The 20,034-nt window shown below is 32.2% G+C and overlaps 2 protein-coding genes across 4 annotated transcripts; both read right to left on the reverse strand.

Moving 5' to 3' along the window:
- Nucleotides 1-832: 832 nt before the first annotated feature.
- Nucleotides 833-15,501, reverse strand: LOC106789141 (carboxyl-terminal PDZ ligand of neuronal nitric oxide synthase protein-like). 3 transcript variants are annotated; one of them, XM_014753102.1, is made up of 13 exons: nucleotides 15,311-15,501; nucleotides 13,014-13,161; nucleotides 10,902-10,973; nucleotides 10,714-10,803; nucleotides 10,392-10,450; nucleotides 10,128-10,236; nucleotides 6,162-6,372; nucleotides 5,941-6,065; nucleotides 5,642-5,842; nucleotides 5,253-5,477; nucleotides 3,425-3,709; nucleotides 3,146-3,314; nucleotides 2,751-3,078 (listed from the first exon to the last, which is right to left on the reverse strand). In XM_014753102.1, exons 2-13 carry the CDS (start codon nucleotides 13,119-13,121, stop codon nucleotides 3,056-3,058), a joined length of 1,677 nt encoding a protein of 558 aa, XP_014608588.1. In that variant the 5' UTR covers nucleotides 13,122-13,161; nucleotides 15,311-15,501; the 3' UTR covers nucleotides 2,751-3,055. The 3 variants fall into 3 exon arrangements, with proteins under 3 accessions (XP_014608586.1, XP_014608587.1, XP_014608588.1); XM_014753100.1 differs by having other exon boundaries at nucleotides 833-3,314; XM_014753101.1 differs by lacking the exons at nucleotides 10,128-10,236; nucleotides 10,392-10,450; nucleotides 10,714-10,803; ... (1 more) ...; nucleotides 13,014-13,161; nucleotides 15,311-15,501 and adding exons at nucleotides 6,778-7,103; nucleotides 8,127-8,424 and having other exon boundaries at nucleotides 833-3,314.
- A 1,492-nt stretch (nucleotides 15,502-16,993) lies between these two features.
- On the reverse strand, nucleotides 16,994-19,726 carry LOC106789135 (diphosphomevalonate decarboxylase). The gene is made up of 9 exons (XM_014753085.1): nucleotides 19,489-19,726; nucleotides 18,941-19,011; nucleotides 18,782-18,849; nucleotides 18,640-18,686; nucleotides 18,408-18,559; nucleotides 18,032-18,199; nucleotides 17,644-17,937; nucleotides 17,409-17,570; nucleotides 16,994-17,331 (listed from the first exon to the last, which is right to left on the reverse strand). The coding sequence occupies exons 1-9, from the start codon at nucleotides 19,538-19,540 to the stop codon at nucleotides 17,167-17,169; spliced, it is 1,179 nt and encodes a 392-aa protein (XP_014608571.1). The 5' UTR covers nucleotides 19,541-19,726; the 3' UTR covers nucleotides 16,994-17,166.
- Nucleotides 19,727-20,034: the final 308 nt, after the last annotated feature.

The following is a 20,034-nucleotide window of genomic DNA, read 5'->3' on the forward strand; positions in this document are numbered from 1 at the left end:
AAATAGAAAAACAAGAAGAAAATCCTTTTCACGATTTATCAATGGATTTAAGCAAATGAAACCTAGTCACGCTAACTGTTGTTTTAAAGTTACCCACGTTTTTTATCTCTGTTTTATATATTATCTCGTTTAATTAATAAACCTAGTTACAATTCATTTTAGCCCTATCATTTCGTACGTTTTATATTTAATTTTGAGATTTGACGCAATTATTACACACCTGTTAAATCTTTTTTTTTCTTTTATCTCTTTCTTTCTTTTACATAAATTACTTGAAATTCAACGCGAAAATATTTGATTTGGATACTTAATCTCGATATTAGAACATTATATATGAATTACAATTAAGAAATTAGATATACAATGTATTATCGAAGTTATTGCAAGAAGGAAGGGTTTGTCCTAACTGCATCGATGGAACTGAACTAACTGACAACATACCGGTAGTGGACAACCTTTTCTTTCAAACCCTTCTAACCGCACCTATTTCACCCTTCTTACACCTTCTATTCGATATCGGTTTATCTCTGCTACTCTTATGTTAGTGTATCGGACGAACCTTTCGTTTCAATGAACTATAATTTGTCCTACCACCTCTCTAATCAAACTAAAAAAAAAGAAGAAAAAAGAAAATAAAAATGAAACCTAAAAGAGTGTTAGATTTAATCTCTGGTAAAACGTAATTCTGAGGTTTTTTTAATGTCCTCTCGTTAGTGATATTACAAAATAAAATTATTTTTTATTACACGAATATTCCTTTATCTAACAATCTTTTCCTAGAATATTAATTATTTTTTCCTTTGACCCTGTGTGTTCGTTAATTAATATAATAATTAAATAATGTTAACGATATATTACATAAAAATGACATCAAGAGAATTGTGAAACTATCGACTGAGAAAAAACATGTGCAACTTGTTAAATGATCCATTCAAAAATGAAGATAATTAATCGTTAATGTTACAAATGTGAGAAAAATACCGAGACGCACGTATAAACGATCGCGACGCTGCCACACCCTTATAAAACCGTTCGTCCTTTTTTGTAGACTCCACCCTTCAGTTCCATAATAATCGTCGTATTTTCTATTAAACATACGTGCGACACGCGATTTCTTAACAAACCCCCGAAAAAAAAAGAATCACCTAAGTCGAATAAAACAGATAACAGTAGTATTGTTTTCTACTCAAAGTTTCCAACAAGGGGTTTGTGTTTTTTTTTGAAATCGAGAAGGTGGGGAAGTTTGTAGGGGGAGAAAGAAACGAAGGAAGATACGTGTAATACATATGTTTGTTTTTCAAGTAAAATTATTACTAGAATTATGCATGTAATATAATTTGTCCAGTAATCCCCATGAGCATTCACATTTTATTTTACATCGTTTCTTTTTCAATGATATTAACGATAACACGATCGAGCATTCTAAAAAACATTAAGCCTATACCCTAAGGATTTATCTAATACCATATTCGATTATCCTTCGTTTCTCTCACGCGATCCCACCCACACACCTTCTAATTTCATTTAATTATGTTCAATGGAAATCGAAAGCTTCGGGAATGTTCAGTCAAGGATAGATAATAACAAATTTGTAATATTTATCTTAACGTTCAATCTTATTTCCATCGTTGACCAGCAATTATTATTTAGAATTTTATTTCCTTATCAGTCAGTCGGTTATTATTTTCTAATTGTACGTGAAAAAAATGTAACAATATATTAATGAAATTATTTTAATAATGATTTAATATATATCGGTGAGTATTTTATTTGTAAAACGTGGTCTCTTAGTTGTCAGGAAAAAGCTTGAAGGAAATTGATTCGCATTTATTGAAATGTAACAATTTAAAATACATTAAACAAAATGTAATTTATAAAAATGAATGTTAATTATTGAGACTTCAAACTTTTTCCTTTAAATACTGATCTGCGACCGGTCAACAATGCGTTAATATAAAAATATATCCTACTTACTCTTCTCAATATACCGGGTAATCTTTTTCTTTCCATATTATTGATTTACACAAAATAATCTCTCAGTTAAATTGTTATCCTTCTTCGTTTTCGCGCGTTATATTATAATTAACGTCAATTTTACGAAAGATACGACACCGATTAACAATAAAAAAAAAAAAGAAAGAAAATCTACGTTCGAATTTGTAATATATTTGTCCGATGATAATCGATGATTTATAATTATTATTATTTTTTTGAAAAATGATATTACCATAACGAGATTATTCAACGGATTTCAAGTGTGTACCGTCTTTACCAAGATTCACCAAGGTACTGTTTGATGGAAACGGAATTCGCAATGATATTTCTACTAATGAATACAAGCCGACTTTATTAACTCATGGGTGTTAAAAGGCATCAGCACGCATCCAGTAGCACGAAATAAGTGATTACTGCCTACATATGTCGACGATATAGACATGCCCGAGGAATAATATTAACCAGATTAATCATCTCTTGTACGCGTCTTTTTTCTTATTTAAAAAAAAAGAAAAAAGTAGAAGTAGAAGAAGAAGAAGAAATTCATTATCCCTCGCAAATCTATGTGCCAAAAAAATACACGTGTATTTTTTTTTTTGTTCTCAATGTATATACAAATAATAATCTATATCCGTCCGCATGTTCGTCTCTTTTTCTCGACAGGGTAATACAAAGGATTTATTTACATATTTAAAAAAACTTGGCGCGACCGTTGCTGTGCATAATTCCTTTGGCACAAGTGAAATACAAGACTAACGACGTTATTCGTTTAAAGTCTTAAGAAAAAAAAAGAAAAAAGAAATATATGTGTATGTCAATTATTTCGTAGTATGACGTGCCCAAGTTGTCCTTTTGACCTGACTCATTAAATCATTTCTCGGTGGTAGACGAGCACTGGTTGTCCGAGTTGGTGGTGGACCAGGGGAACGTAACATAGCGGTTAATTTTTTCTGAACTTGTCCTTTTTCGTTATTAGGATTTAAAGAATTTTCTTTGATGGGCAGTTCTTTGACAATGGTACCCCCGTCCGTACGTTTGCCTTGCGGTGGTGGATCCAAAACTATCGGTGGTATCTCATCTTGACTATAATAACGTTCTTGTTTGATCTTATTAATATCTAACGATGAGGAATTGTGATCATTGGCCTTACAAGGTAACGGTTTAATGAACGACGCTTGTTGAATATCCGCATTTTCCGCGATGCTCGTAGCTGTTGTCCTGTAATTATCCAATTTGTGATTCATAACAGGTGACGGAGTGAAACTATTGGGTTGAGAGACTCTCAGTGATATTGAATTTGGTGAAAGTTGCGCCGAGTTCTGCAAAGATAAAACAAAACAACGTACCATGTGAATGCACATACCAATAATGCATACCAGAGATTTGAATAAACGTTTGTATTGCGTTGTTATGGAAATTCTTGACTTACGGATGGCCTGGAATTAGGAGACAATAAAAATCCTGCTGGTTGCATCGCGTATGGTGACGGCGTACCGTATGGTGATCTTTGACTTTGGTACGGACTTATATTATGAAGTCTTTCCATTAATTGCGCTTGGAAATGTAATTGATCCGTAGAACTGTTGTTTCCTTGAATTCCCATAACACCGAGACTACCAGGATGATACAAAGAATCCATAGAATATGGGCAATATGTAAAAGCCGATGGATCCGATTCCCAAGATAAACTTTGTTCTCCGCTTCGTTGGCAACACTGTTTGATAAGATCAAATATTATTACACGTCGTAAATTCGATAAAACTAATATTTATTAAAATTCATTTAATTTCATTAAAATTCAGGACGTAGTACTTTCCTGTATACAGTTTCCGTGCAAATGAAACTCACACATACCGAAACTGTAACATTTATTAATATTTATTATACATACACGTACACGTATACGATAATAGTATACAAAAAAGAAAAAAGAAAACAAAGAAAATTCGAAAAAAAAAACATTGATATATTAAAACATAAAAGCAAAAAGAAAGAAAAACGATTATCACCATTTTGTTTGATTAATTTCAATTAATAAACGATCAAGCAAAAAAAACAAAAGACATTACCTAGCATTTATTGCTTGCGAGAAGTCCATAATCTTGTGCGAAGACCTGTCGGACAACACCGTCATACTGGCACTTAGCAGAATTATTGTATTAGCGGTTTAGCTTTTAATATTTCACCATTTTCACGAACAACATTTTATCGGGAGAAGATTTTGATCGGTAGTAAGCAAAAACATTGATCAAAATCTTCCAAAATGTGTATTGGAATATTTGTATGAGTGTGTATGTGTGTATGTCGATGATGATGATAACGACGATGATGATGATGATGATGAAAATGATGATGAAAATGATGATGGTCAAGTATATATATAAACATAGTTGGCTCTGGATGATAGATAAATCGACAATATGCTGCGTGCATCTGTCTCGTAAAACGTTGTTAAAGAAAATATTGTTAGTGGTAAAGAAGTTTTGTTTAGAAATTCCACGACGTTTAACTTCTATACCAAGAAAGAGCTCTAATGTAAAATAGAAACGAATATTTAAAACTATTTTAGAGTTTCTCTCTCTCTTTCTCTCTCGACAAAACAAAAGAACATTCTCCGTTGTTTTTCAAACGTTGAATGAAGGAAAAACCTGTCCTCGTTGGTTGATGGTTGGTTGGTTGGTTGGTTGGTTGGTTGTTTGTTTGTTTGCAAGCGGCATGCCGTACGCGTTTTATTCGACTAAAGTAACAAAACAATGCGTACGCGTAAACGCGTAAATCCTTTGATTCGATCGTGAACAAATAAAACGTTAAACTAAAAGACACAATACAATACGGTATATCGCATAATATTCATTCAAGAGCAACACATATTTTTAGTTAACGTTGATCGCATAGCAAATTTTTTACTCGGAATTTAAGAGAGAGGACATATACGACGTTCTTATTGTTGTTGTTGTTGTTGGATGCAAAACGTATAAAGTTGTATGTAAATTGTTTTATTATAAAGTTAAAAAAAAAAAGAAAAGGTAGAAGAAGAAGAAGAAGAAGACGAAGACGAAGACTCTCGATACAAAAGACTGTTACGGTGATGAATAAAACAACAAAAAAAAACAAAAAAAACAATTACAAAATGCATCGGGTTAAAAAACGTTAATGGGAAATGCAACGTTGTTGTGCACAGTAGGCGTCAGACGAATGAGATTTGCTGGTCCCCCATTTTTTTTGTTTTCGTTTCATGGGATTCGGTAGAACGTTACCTGGCCGAGATTAGGTAAATCAGGAATGGTTGATGACTGTTGATGATTTGTCGCAGTTGTCGTCGTTGTCGTCGTCGTCGTCGTATTAGATGATGCAGACAACATTTGTGATTGCGTATTTATATGGCCACTGGATATACGTTCTTGTTCCCTGAGATGACCAACCAATGCTCCTATATGTTCCAACAATTCTTTGTTTTGCACTAACAATTGATGCGTTCGCGTCTAAATGAACAAATATTTAATTATTATTATTAGTAACGTTTAAATAGATCAATAAAAATGTGATATCGTTTATTTATTTAACTTCTCGGTGTAGTAATAGTTTATCGACACAAAGTTAATTTCCCCAAAACCCCAATCGTCAAATTTATATCTAACTTTATTACCTGAGCCTCGATGCGTGCAGCGGTCTCTGCTGCAAGCTGATCCTGTAGAAGTTTTGCATGAGCTACTGCAGCTCTGGTTTGTTGACTCTGTTGCTCTAATCTTTCTCGTAAAAGTTGTATCTCGTGTTTGAGTGCAGTTAACTCGCCTCCTATCAATAAACCACCACCACCCCCACCTCCACAATCGGATGCTACTGTACCCTATTGGAATACATTAAAAATATATTTAAATGTTTGTTCGAACACAAAATGTCTTAGTTTATTTTATTATCAATTAAATAAATTAATTTATTTTATACCGATGGCGATTGTCTAATAGGTGAGGTAGAAGCTGTTGTTACTGGAACATCGTGAGATCTTAAAAAACATGACACCGAAGATTGTTCTTGTATCAAATCCTCTGCTTCTCCCAACAACGATATGTCTGTAATTATATCACACGTATATATATATATATATATATTTATATTATATTATATTATGTATTAAATATATTACAAAATAAAATAATTCTATATACCTTTGTGCAACGTCAACGGGGATGGTTGCGATTGTTCTAAAGTATTTTCATCTTGTTCCTCGTAAACGTCACGATGGTTCTCGTTGCTATGATCCTTTTCCTTTTCCTTTTCCCCACGATCTCTAGCATCGTCGTTAGCATTATTTACACTTAATTTATGGCACACCTCGAATGCTTGGCCAACGGTTCTAACAACCCTCATCGCTTGGCTCTGATAAAATCAAACTCTTTGAATTTAATTGAAAAATCGTATTATTCTATTTACATTTGAGATTAACATTTACGACGAGTTTCTGATAACGTATATTATAATGTAATTTTATGAGAATTCCTTTCGTTACGAAAGGTTTTTCAACTTGTACAACACCTTGGCGAATTATTTTATATATTACGCGTATTTAAAATATATTTTTTAATAGGATTAATTTAAATATGAATTGAATAGAAGGTAAAGTAGAATCTTCTTGCTGATTATAGTAGACACTCGTAACGAAAGGATTAACATCATTTTTATAAACGTTCTCTATTGAAATTGTTGTTCAAATCAGGAACATTTGCAATGTTTATTTTCTACGATGCTTGTTAACTAAATAAAAATTTGTATTATTGTCTTTACCTCGAGTTCCTCGTATTCGTCGTTTTCATCCTCAAAAGGATTTTCATCGATGTTAACGTCAACCGAAGCAGAACGAATCGGTTGCAACGATGATGCACTTTTAGTTCGAACGAACGGTCTCCTTAACTTTAAATGATTCAAAATTGTTTCCGGTTCTTTAAAGGAAAGCTTTTTACGTGGTTTCAGAGAATTTTCGCATTCCGGAACTGCAGAATGGTTCGGAGATGAAGTACCACCGGAAATAGGATTTGCCAAGGTCGTTGAATTAACGCCGGCGTTCGTATTCTTCGTCCAATTTTTCAACATTTCGTTCTGGTTAATCTAATCTAATATTTAATTTGCAATCGAACGATTTTACACCTCATATTGGATAAAATTATGGTTATCGATTTTCTAACAGATTTCTGTATTACCAATTTTACAAACAAATAATTCATTTACTTCAAATTATTCCCACAGATTAATGATTTTTATTCGTTTAACAAAAAACAATTCATCTTCTTTTAATAAATAATTAAAATAATAAAATTCTGCATTTTATGAAAATTTCATTTGCCCATTTTTCACATTGTATACAACACAACTATTTTATTTGATTTAAAATTGAACCATAACTATCGTCCTGTTCTTTTCTATCCCTTTACAAATTTTTATCATACCATATATGTCTTTTTTTTTATCTAATAGAATAGATATAATTTTTTCCTATACGCAAATAAGATTAAACAGCACGAGATAAGTCTTGGAATTAGAGGTGTATATTCACGAGAGTACCAAATAAATTATCTCTCCCGATGCTATGAGAGTAAACAATCTCGGTTTATTTGTATGCCGGATACACAGTCGTTTGGAATAACAAGCAGAACTAACGCATACACGCAAAAGCAAGACCACAACGAATATATCTATGCATATCTTTTCTATACACATTACTTTTTTATATTCTCGTTTCATGCTCCCCCTCCCTAACACTCTAATTATAAAATTCTTTGTAATCATCTAAATATTTAATTAACATTTTTTTTCTTATTAAAACGACTATGATATTGATGAAGCCAAAGAAAAAAATAATAAATCGTACGCGTCCTAAAAAAAAAAAATAAATGTTACATTTGAAATTAACTAAAAAGAAAAAATAAATAAAATATATATAACTATGATTATATTACAACAAATATAAGATCAATCTTTGCAATTAATGATTAAATCATCGTTTAAAATATAATATGAAGAAGAAAAAGAAAATAAGAAAGAAAAAAAACGATAATTGAACAATGCAAAGAGATAAAAAAATAATGAGTATACGAAGAAGGAAGAAACTGGTATAAGGGGTTAAAATGCATGGCTACCTAACACCGTTTCCATCGGTGAACTCCTTCCTTCTTCTTTCTTTAGCCGATGGCAAAAGAATCGATAAATCGTTTCGCTCGTAACTTCCTTCGAAACTATAGCCGATATATAACGCGATACTACCATCCAACGATTCGATTACACAAACATTTTCAACACTGCCAACAAACAACACATTTATTTATCTCTTCTCACACTTTCATTATCGTTTTTAACAACCCTTTCTTTCCGACACGCATCTATATAAATATATACAACATAAGGTATGATCATGATATTGGGTTGGCAACTAAGTGACCATGGGGTTACCTTTAACAAAATTATTAATAAAGATATTTAATTATAGTAACCATTCTATTGGCCTGTGTATTTATTAGTAATTAATAATTATATAATATATATATACATGGATGTGTGTTACCTATATCAAAATTTCCTAAATTGTGTTCCATAGTATCGGGGTTCTTGAAAAAAAATTAAAAATAAAATTAAAAAAAGTACTTTTTGCAATTGATCGATTCACGATTGAAAAGAAAAAGGTTTGGACAAATCTTTTAGTTCAATAACTACTTAAAATCTCTATGATTTTCAATTGATAATCGTTCGGATATATAGAAAAAGGGTTATTAAAAAGATATATTATATCAGAGATCATCGAAGAATGTTATACTAAACACTTTTGACAGCACGAAATGACGAGTAGTAGTGGTAACGTAAACACTTTATAACTTGTTTAAAAATATATATGGATTTTTTTTTTGTTCTTTTTCCTACACGTCAATGTTCTCAAACACAACGTAAGTTGTTATAACGGTGTCCTCTTCTTTTCTCTCACACTAATAAATACACTGAAAAATTAGGCTAACACTTATGTTAAAGTAAAATTGGAGTAACCGAGTTCGTCCAGAAATACCGAGTGAGAAGAAGAAGAGTGTTCGATTCGGCAGCACGAAGCACAATGTGAACCGGCTCGTGGTGAGCTGATTTTTCCTCTGGTTTATTTATAAGTGCATTAATATCTTCTCTCTCTCTCTCTCTCACACACACACACGAATATACATTTAGCCTTCCTCTCACTTTCTCTGTCTATTCTCAATGTCTGAAATTCCGTGTATGAATTTCGACCACTTCTTCTCGTAATTCAATACAAAAAAAATATCATTCAAGTATCGAATTTAGTACAGGTGTCTCTTTAAAACGTCACTATATTCTCATCGTATCATTCGAACAAATAAAAAAAAAAAGAAGAATCTTTTCAAATATCACAAACTTATCTTTCGAAATTTTTAATCTTCCTGATCATCTCGTCTGAGTTAATAAAAAAGAAAGGAATAAAAAACAAAGGAGATTTTTCTTAATAGGAAAAAAAAAAGAACTAACTTCCTTTACTTTACGAATAGAAGCAAAGTTTGATATTGCACCGATGTTGTTTCGAGTATGGCGTGCACGTAAAAGGAACTTTCTTTATTACTTCTGTTTTCTTTTTTTTTTTGAGTCACTCGATAGAATGACGGAGTTAGGTGATGTCATAAATTACCTTTATACGAATAGGGTAAATCTAATCGCGAGGAAGGAAAGAAAAATTAGAAAAGAAAAGAAAAAAAAAAGAAAGAAAGAAAGAAAGGAGAGAAAAATGTTAGAAGTCTCAATTTAATATTTTCTCTCTTTCTTTAAAGCACCCCGCGAGAATGCGTATAATTATTTTTATTTATAGGGAATGAATGTGTGTGTGACGAGAATTGATAGTTAGCCAAGACGAATGTGTTACACAGTCAGGTGGTTAATTGTCTCTACACATATACATGTAATACATAGAAGTAAATAGGTAGAGACATGGTTTTGCATTTGATTTCCCCCATCCATAAAACGGAAACGTTGTACAAGCTGATTTTATTAAATGTTGCCTAAGTGTTACTTACTGCTTACTATTTTAATGACTATTATTCGATATTAGAAACTCGTCGTAGTTCGATAATGATCTAAGGAATTAATTATCTTACCTTTTTACTCGATTTGAAGACGTTACATTTAAATGTGTTACTACTACCGTCGCGAGCTATGTAACTAAATATTTTCAAGTCGTGACTGTCATGGGAGACGTAGAATATCCTGAAAATTTATAACAACAAACCACGAAATTATCAAATTTAAATATAATACTATATTTCTTTATTTATTTATTTATTTATTTATTTATTATTATTATTATTCTAAACGAATTGATACGAAAAATAAAATATGATAATGTAATTTATGTCTCTCACCTGTAAATTGGATGATGCATCAGATACATTTTGTTCTCTTCCATCCACTGTTGTTTTTTCTAGGAAAAAAAAAAAGAAAAAAAAAGAAAAGAATAAATATTAATAACTTATAATAGATATTTTTTGTGAAAAGACTCGTCTTCCCCGTCCCCCTCCTCGTCCCCCATTGACACGAATACACTCGTGGCAAGTATCCAAAATCCATTTCTCGTTCTAAATCGCCACTTCGTTTTTAGTTGCGAAATGGCACATCATTTGAGAACGTAATGTAAATGTATACTTATATATATACATACACATGTGTGCATGCGTGTATACATACCTTCTTCTTCCGGAGCATGACCTTCAACCCGTCGACCGATACCTCCAACGTCACTTTCTTTTTCTTAATCCCTTTCGCCTTAAAGTCGTACTAATCAAAAAATATTTAACAAAATGACAAAATCGTTGTATATATATATATACATACGAAAAGAAAATCTTATAATTGAATAAATTATGCTAACTCACGCGAATCCTTCGCATCGCTGCTACGATTTCAACTCTGCTAGTTGGTCGTGGTACCTCCATAGAACCGATGAACTGAAAGAATAAAAATAAAATCAAATCAAATAAATGAACACACACACATTAAAAATTATGTGTTTAGAATATATTTATAATTAAATGCTAACATTTATTATCATTTTGTTGTCGGCGTTAACAAATGTTCCTATGTTATTAAAATTAAATATTTCACGTGAGAGAATGATTTTGTTAAATTACCGACGCGAACAATAAACAATTGAAAAATATTGAATACTTGAATAGGTGAAGCCCTCGGGGTTATGGATTAGCAAGGAAAAATGTCTCGTTCTCAAATATGTTAACATATTACATAAATAAAAAAAAGAAGAAACAAAAAGATAACAGCAGATTCGTGTTTCCGCGTTCCAAAGTTTCTTTTGGATCAACGAACGTATTTCTTTCTTTCATACACATATATTGAGCACCTCTAACAATCCGTATTTAGAATCCCCCATTGAAGCTACGACCGGGCCACGTGTTCGAGCGTTTCTAGTTGCACGTGGTAGTTCTCCCACATATGTATATGTATACGAGTAAGAAAAATCGCAAGGACTGAAAAGGTGGCTGCTATTGCTTTAGCATTTGCTAGTTCCACAATACTACTACTACTACTATTACTACTACTACTACTATTACTATTGCTACTACTACTATTCTTTTTATTCGTGAATTAACGATCGATAGTTCGACGTTAAAGTGACTCGTTTTACCTAGGAATACACAATTTTTCTTATAAACCCTCGCGAATAGATAAAGTGAACCCCCTCTTCCTCTTCCTCTTCCTCTTCCTCACCTTTTCTTTTATTCTTCTACTTCTTCTTCTTCTTCTTACTGCAAGTTCTTATTTTGATTCTGACAATACGTGTAACAACAAAAATGAAATCGATTCAAATATTCCAAAGATATCGAACTTATTTTTGTTCCCCCCCCTAATTTTGTTCAAACTAAAAATGAATTCGCGGTTATTCTCATTCGAATTTCGAAGAAATTTACGAATGTTTCTGTCTACCTGTCTGTCTGTATGAATTATCCAAACGAAAAAGGAATGTACATATGTTAACGTATACACGTATGTATGTAATGTGCGTTAGGTAAAAACGAATGAGAAAAAGATAGAGAAAGAGAGTTAAGGAGAGCTTTATGAGCTTTAAAGTCGAGCGCACAAAAGCTTCGACCTTTCTTGGAACGTGTACTACTGAAATAAACACTTGTACAATGACGTCATCACGACGGTACCGGCATAGTCCGAAAATATCTCGTGTCGTTGCCGTCCTCCTCCTTGGTTGTTGCACCATGCGCGAATATCCTCTCGAAATAATATATTTTCTATTTTCTATAAAAAAAAAATGTGTAAAACCCTTTACTATTATCCTAATATCCCATTAAGTCAAACCCCGAGATAATCTTTCTTCTTTTACTTGTCGTAAAACCAACTCTGGTGATCTGAACACGTTGATTGGATCGGTCTGTTTCGTATCAGCTGATTTGAATCAATTCAAGTAGCCTAAATCAAACCTAATCTAGTCGAATGTCTGGTCCCTTCTTTTTTTATCTAAGTAATTTATTTATCTTGATATCAAGAAGATAATCTGATAGTAACAATCCGATAATATTAATTGATTTGAATAATTTATGAATATTCTACTCTATTCCCTTGTATCATGATAAATCAGGATACAAGTTGAAAGTGTAAGAAGATGCATCGTTGAATCGAATTATTATAAATCTATACGAATGAGTTATTAAATTGCAATATTATGTGTATACATAAAACATACATATGCATATTTATATATTTATAAATATATTTGCAAAAAAATTATGCAAGTGTGTGTTCCTGGTTTATTGTAAATTACGATCGATGGAAAATAAAACTATGATTGATGGAAGTTCTCATCTTCTTCTTCTTCTTGGTTAAAAGAAAAAGTAAAAGAACTCAGGTTGGGATTATCAAACACCCCAGAAAAGAAAGGGTGATATTATACACGATGATTAATTATTATTAGGGAAAATATGATTGGCCTATTGGAAATATATCATGGTCGTGATTATTACCTTGGCGTGGAAGATGATTCCACGGTGAAAAGCCTCCTCGCTGTGTAGCGGTATTCGTGTATCGTACTCGTCATTATGCACGAGATTATACTGCTTCTTAGAGGGCATGCTTCTTCCAGCTTCATTCGATCTCGTTCGTCCAGTCTCGCTAAAAAAATCACACGTGTTCCTATGGTCAATTTTAAATGACACTTCTAAGACCCCACCCCCCACAATCACAAATTTTCTAATATGATAAACTAACATAAGTCAAATATTAAATTATTAATGTCCATGCAAAATTAATAATCCAAAATATAATATTCATTTCATTTTTAAAATTGTATATCTTGTTCTTTTTTTTAAAATATCAAATCATTATCTTTCGCACGTACATCGTGTAGGATTATTAACAAAGGGATTTGAATTCTAATTATAATTAAATGAAAGTGAAACAATCTTTGAGAACAATTGTTTTTTTTCTCTTTACGTTTTACAAAGAAAAATGTTGAAATTAGGATTTACAAGTAAATAGAAAAAAATGTAATTAGTCTGTTTAAGAGTATCGTTCAAGATCGATTAATTCTGAATCATGTCTCGTGATTCGATCACGAGTTAGTACAATTCTTAAAGCATATGTGTAAAATCTGACTCGCATGTAGCAGATACGGGGGTAGTGGATGAAACACGTGCTACAAGTGGCCCCGAATTCAAGGTCACGTACACGTAGCCCGTATCTCATCGTCCTGCGAATTCATCTGAGTAATCGCGATCTCACCAAATTTAGTATAATAATCTATATATATATTCATAATTATTGCATTACTTTCATTTTCTTATATAAAAAAAAAAAAGAAAAAAGAAAAATTATATTCGCCATTATGAACTTATGGTATAACAGAAGAACGAATCATAGATTCAATATAATCGATGATTCCTTAATTATATAAAAATGTACAAATAAATTAATCATTTATTTAATTGCATAGAAAAGAAAAATTACACACAATAATATACAATTAAAAAGAAAATAAGGAAATAATACAAATATAAGTGAAATAAAAAGATGACGAATTTCGATTGAAATTAAAAGATCACTGGTCAATAAAGAAAAAGAATAAAAAAAAAATAAAAAGAATAGGAAAATAATTTGAATCTAATGGTATAAGACAAATAGAATATGTTCTATCTCTAATGTAGATCCCTTATGTACGCTTTGTTCATACAGACATATCCCCTATGCGCATCTGTATCGGCATCACGATGCCGAGTTCAATCACCACGACAGAGGATGCATTTTTGCGCGCGCGCGCATCTCGAGCGCACACCTGAACGCGTCAAGGTGCTCTCACACAGGTTTCCAAGCTCGGAACAAAGGAAAAGGAAGGAACCTTCGATACATATGCCATTTATATATATATAGATATGTGTGCATAGATATATTGTATTTATCTCGCGTGTATCTTATAAACCTTCGTGCATAATTATTTCTCTTGGACCACAATTTATATTTGTACTTTTTCTTTTATTATATGTTTTTCTTTTTTTTTCTTTTTTTCTTTATTACGATTTCACAAAATTATACATCGAGAAAAGAAAAGAAAAAAATATATATATATGTATATGTGTATAATTTTTCGAAACGATTAACTTTAATATCAACGATCACGAAATGTAGTTGAAATTATTCTATATAGTGTATTGAATTTTGATATAATATTGAATACAACAAATTCCAATATAAAATGTATAATTGCACGTTGAATTGGTATTGCATGAATTCGCGTTTGTACGAAACCAAGTGTCGGCCATATTTTCGGCACGTTATAAGAGAATTTATTGTACTCTTGGTATGGTAAAATTATGAAATGACGATAAGTAAAAATCACGATCAATGATTAATTATATCTCAATGATAAATCAAAATGAATCTAATTATTGTATAAAATAATAAAACGAAGATAATGTTCGATCGAAACACCCTGTATAATGAACGAATCAAAGGAAAGGAAATAAAAAGTCGAATCCTCGAGCTATTTCGTTTACCTTCACCTTCCATTTACCCCACGTGCGTTAAGAGAATGCACCGCCGCGCTCTTTCGTGTTAGATTTAAATGCGACTTCACATAGATCTATCGTTGCATAAATGATAACGATATTATGCCAAAAGGTACGTCTTTTTTAAATATCTTTTTAAATTACAAAAAAAAAGAAAAATAATAGAAGCATAAGAGAAAAAAAAATGGAGAAAAAGAATAAGAATAAAAAAAGAAGAAGAGGAAGAAGAAGAGTATTATATAAATAAATGTTAAACATACCCGACAGCTGATTGGACGATCGAACTCGATCGGTTCTCATCAACCGCTTGGATTCGGTTCGACGTAAAAAAACGTAGAAATTGTTTGTGAACGTAGCTTTAGGTTGGTGGACGGCCAACCGCTCAGGCGAAAGGAATAATCACGCATTCAAGTTAGTAGACACGGTAGTAAGAAGGCACACCAAAGATCCCACATCTCGCTCGATTTCGCATACAATTCCTCCTCCTCCTCCTCCTCCTCCTCCTCCTCCACCTCTTCGTCGTCCCCACAGGTCGTTGTCTTCGGTTAGTCGTTTCTATCTTTTTCTTTTCCTTTTTTTTCTCTCCGAAAGAACCTTATATACTCGTCCTATTGGGCTTCTCTCGTTCTTGGAAGAAACGAAGCAGCACACAAATGTTAAGAGACGCGAGGAACCAAGGAGTGCGCTCAGCACTCTGTCTTCTCATTCATCCTTTCGCGCTTCTCCTCCCCTCCCCTCGTCCCCTCCTCTACTACCACCTTCTTCTCCCCCTCCTCCTCCTCCTCCTTTCTCCTTTTCACAGTCCAATGGACTGTGTGGTCCACGTTCTCCGGCGAGTCCGCGACTTCTTCAAATACCTTTTTAACTTATCCTATGTCCTAATCCTACCCCGTAACTCTAATGACTTTAGACTCGTGTTGCCCTTCACAACCCACCAAGAGGAAGAGGAAGATGAGGAGGAGGAGGAGGAGGAAGCAAATACGGGGTAATATTGCATACAAGTTTTGCAAAAATTGGTATTATTATCGGACGGAAGAACGGCTATGGCAACGGCAACAGTGGTCGGATCCGCGAACCGCGCGAAACTGAGAACGAAAACGGAACAGTCCTTGCCGTCGTCCCTATTATCACACCACACGCCTTTACTCCTACCTCTTCTAACTTGCTCGAACCGTGTCATAACTTAGCCTCATACACTTTCAAATACAATTTCTTCCTTCCGTTTGTGAAGGACCACCAACAAGCAAGAAGAACAGTTTTAGTTGGCTAACAATTGTCAATATTACATTTTAAAAGGATCACCCCAAAAGACAACCGGCTCTACTGTGTCGCATAATCTAAACATCATCCTTCTTTCTTTTGATCCCTTCTCAGAAACTACTACCCCTACCGCCCCCTTTTACCCCTCCCTCCTCCACCTCCTCCTCCACCTCGTCCTCTCTCACCGTCCCTTTCCTCTTCCCTACCTATATCTCGATGTACAGTGCTCTCTACCTATAAGAACACGACGTCCTTCTCATAGAACAACGAACGCGAATCATTCACCCCTTAACCCAACCGAACCTAGCGTCATACTGAAAATGCACTGTGCAATGGCAACCGTCAAAGTGAAAGAACCCGCTCGTCTAACTGGGACATCTATCGAATTCGAATCGAAGTTTTATCATTTATTTTCTTGCTCGATCGATACTCCTACTTGTTCGGTCGATAACTATACTTGTTCAGTCGATATCCATACTTCCTATATTATCAACAATTATTTTTCGGAATAATTAATTATTTGTTAACAAAACCTTATATCAATTATTAGAAAAAATGCAAATTCAAACTGTTGAACGCAAAAAATCTTAAGTTTATTTATTAAATTGTAATTAATTAATTGTAATTTATGCATCCTACATGCAATTGTTAAAAAAAATGTGTGTATTGTGTGTGTATGTATGAGGTAGTACTAAATTTATTATAACAATGTTTTCTGTAAAAATTGTATATTCTATAAAGTCCCTTGTATCAATAAAGTCCCTTGTATCAATAAAGTGCGTATGAAATGTTCGTGCGAAAGAACGAATACTGATATTTATTTGCTTAATAATAAATAATAAATATTAGATTGTTACTAAAAAAGAACGTTAGTTGCGTTTCTTATAGGCAAACCTTCATCATTTAAAAGATGATCTTTTGGACATTCAAGATATTTAGGCCCGTCCCCTATACGCGTGTATATCATATATTTTATTTTACCTGGTTCGTAAACTTTATTATCAATTTTGTCTATTAAATCCTGAAAGTAAAAAAAATATTTTATTTATTTTATACATATTTGAGAATCAGGAATAAAATATGAACAGTTCCATGTACCTGTGATAATTGTACCGTTTCAATAGGCATGCCTCTTTTATAATTGTCCAAATTATTACTAGCTGGCGGAAAATAATGATCTAAAACTGCTATCACTTCTGGAACATTCTGCTCTAATAAATACAAAGTAGCATTCGGTCCTGCGTCGAATGTATATGCTACCTATAATTCAATTTTACAATAGAATCCAATTGAAACGTATAATCTTTATTATAAATAAACATATATGTAATACCTTTATGTTTCCAATTACGTTATGATACGAATGAATAAGATTTATAATTGCAAAAGAAATATTATTCATGTATACAAGTGGAGGATAACTATCTAAACACACTGCATGCATTTGATTGGATTCTTTCATTGTAATTTCAGCGAAAAGATTAAAGTTTTTCGACAGAATAGCAGATTGTAATAGGTCTGCTCGCTGAGGTGTAATATATTTAGCACGGAAATGTGAAAGTTCAGAGGTATCCCAGGTTCTCTTCATCCCAACAGCACTAGAGACCATTTTCTTGTCGTCGTCCACCTGAATGCATGTACATTAATAATAATTAAAAATTATCATTAAATACAACGTTAAATTTATATAAGGACAAATCTTAAAATACAGGAATACGCACAACTAATATTAAGCATCTCATTTCAGGCCAACTGGATGCAGGTGCTATTTGTTCTGCTATGCTGTCAGTGCCATATTCAAATTTTCCCATACGCCATCTCACAAAACCACCTAGAGTACTTCGGCATGCTGAACCAGATCCCATTCGTGCGATGATACTAACATCACCCTTGTCCAATAAATTAAAATTATAAATTTATTAAAAATAAAAAAATAAATTTTATTTAACTCTTTGAGCGGTGAATACTCTTGGTCAAAACACTTTGTAGGAATCGACATTACATTCTTAACATTAATATTAAAGAACTCATATAAGCATTCGTAACACTCAAAGAGTTAAAGAAAATAACATAATTATATTTGAATAGACAAATTACCTTTACTCTGTACAGTTTAGCAAGAGCTAAAGTGAGACACGCGTATCCTGCAGCACTGGAAGCCAACCCGGATGCAGTTGGAAAATTATTTTCTGAACAAATATGAAGCCTCCAATTCATCATTTCTTTCACAAGCTTCGCTCTTTTCCTAACTTGAGAAAATAAATTTATTATAATATTAGTTTCACACATATATAAAATAAATCATTCCATTGATATTTAAGGAACTTACTTTCGTACAAACAGTTTTGCAATCTGGGATTATTAATATCTTCTTCACTGAAATAAATTAATAAATAATATTAAAATAATATAAAACTGTAATTCCACGATTTGTTTAAGGATATAAAATTAATAATAATAATAATGCTTACACTCCATTTAACCATATGCGATCTTTTTTGAAATCTTTGCTGAGCATAACAGTTGTTTTTGTACATAGCTGCAATAAATATTCATTATGAATATTATTAATGCATATAATTTACATATTTATTATTAGAAGGAAAAAAAGAAAAATCATAAAAAATTACCTGTTCTGTATCCAGAGTTAAACTTATAGAATCATTAGTAGGTAAGATTAAAACTTCGTTCCGTTTACCCCCTGAAAATAAACCATAAATAAATTAATTAAATATCGACGATATTTAATAATCTTATAAGATAATAAAAAAGAATATTTCAATAATTTATATAATTCGTAATGCATAATACAAATATCATATTTCACTGTCATTATAATAAAATACTCCAGTCACTTCATATTTAAATGATTTGAAACTTGTAGTTGAAAAATAGGTCAAAGATGACTTTTAAAAATAGATACAATTTCAATATAATCTTATCGAGAACTTATTCAAAATATAATTATGTCCGTATATATTATCATATATATGAATATAACTCAAGTATAATTAACATAATTTATATCTACATTTGAAAAACGAAAACATATGTTGGTAACAATACTTGTTATAAACATTTGATTTTATATAAAAATAATTTAATAATAATATCTATTATAATAGAAAGTATCTATAATTTTTGTTATGATAAATACAGAATATAAAAAAATACGTACAATATTTAATGACTGCAATGTTAATAGGTGCAATACACGTAACGGTGCCCATGACAATAATTTAACGAGGTTGGCGCGATTATTTCTCTTACGATGATAACAACGAACTAAACATTTATTGAATACCATGAGTCCCAGTAAAACATTTCTTTTATATATATAAAACACTGAATTTTTGTAGGTTATCCTCTCCCTACTGCCACACTTCATCACCGTTACTAAACGTCGAGTTTAGCCGAAAAATACCGAATCTAGCCGAACTCTACGTCACAACCTTCAGTAAATCTCGATTACAGAATCGAGATAAATCGATTGTACTAAAATGCAAGTATCGATCTCAAATAATATTATTCAAATTCATTTAACTCTTTAACTTATTTCTTATGAAGATAATATTAATAAATTATATTAGATATGTAAAATATAGAGGAATTGGAGAGAGTCGGCACCGATATATTAAATATTTACTACATAAAAAAAATTATTTAATTCATAGTAAGTTTCATATTATACATAGAAGAGCAACTTCGTATTGCATCCGTCATC

The sequence above is a fragment of the Polistes canadensis genome, unplaced genomic scaffold (assembly GCF_001313835.1).
Source record: "Polistes canadensis isolate GaletaPanama2010 unplaced genomic scaffold, ASM131383v1 scaffold_165, whole genome shotgun sequence".
NCBI lineage: Eukaryota > Metazoa > Arthropoda > Insecta > Hymenoptera > Vespidae > Polistes > Polistes canadensis.

Coding starts and splice junctions, on each gene's coding strand:
- LOC106789141 (XM_014753100.1), bottom strand. CDS start 13,121: ATGCCCTCTAAGAAGCAGTATAATCTCGTGCATAATGACGAGTACGAT. Junction 10,804..10,901: donor CAGCGATGCGAAGGATTCGC/GTGAGTTAGCAT, acceptor TTTTTTGATTAG/TACGACTTTAAGGCGAAAGG. Junction 10,451..10,713: donor TCATGCTCCGGAAGAAGAAG/GTATGTATACAC, acceptor TTTTTTTCCTAG/AAAAAACAACAGTGGATGGA.
- LOC106789135 (XM_014753085.1), bottom strand. CDS start 19,540: ATGGGCACCGTTACGTGTATTGCACCTATTAACATTGCAGTCATTAAA. Junction 18,687..18,781: donor CGCATATGGTTAAATGGAGT/GTAAGCATTATT, acceptor AATTTATTTCAG/TGAAGAAGATATTAATAATC. Junction 17,571..17,643: donor ACGTAATTGGAAACATAAAG/GTATTACATATA, acceptor ATTGAATTATAG/GTAGCATATACATTCGACGC.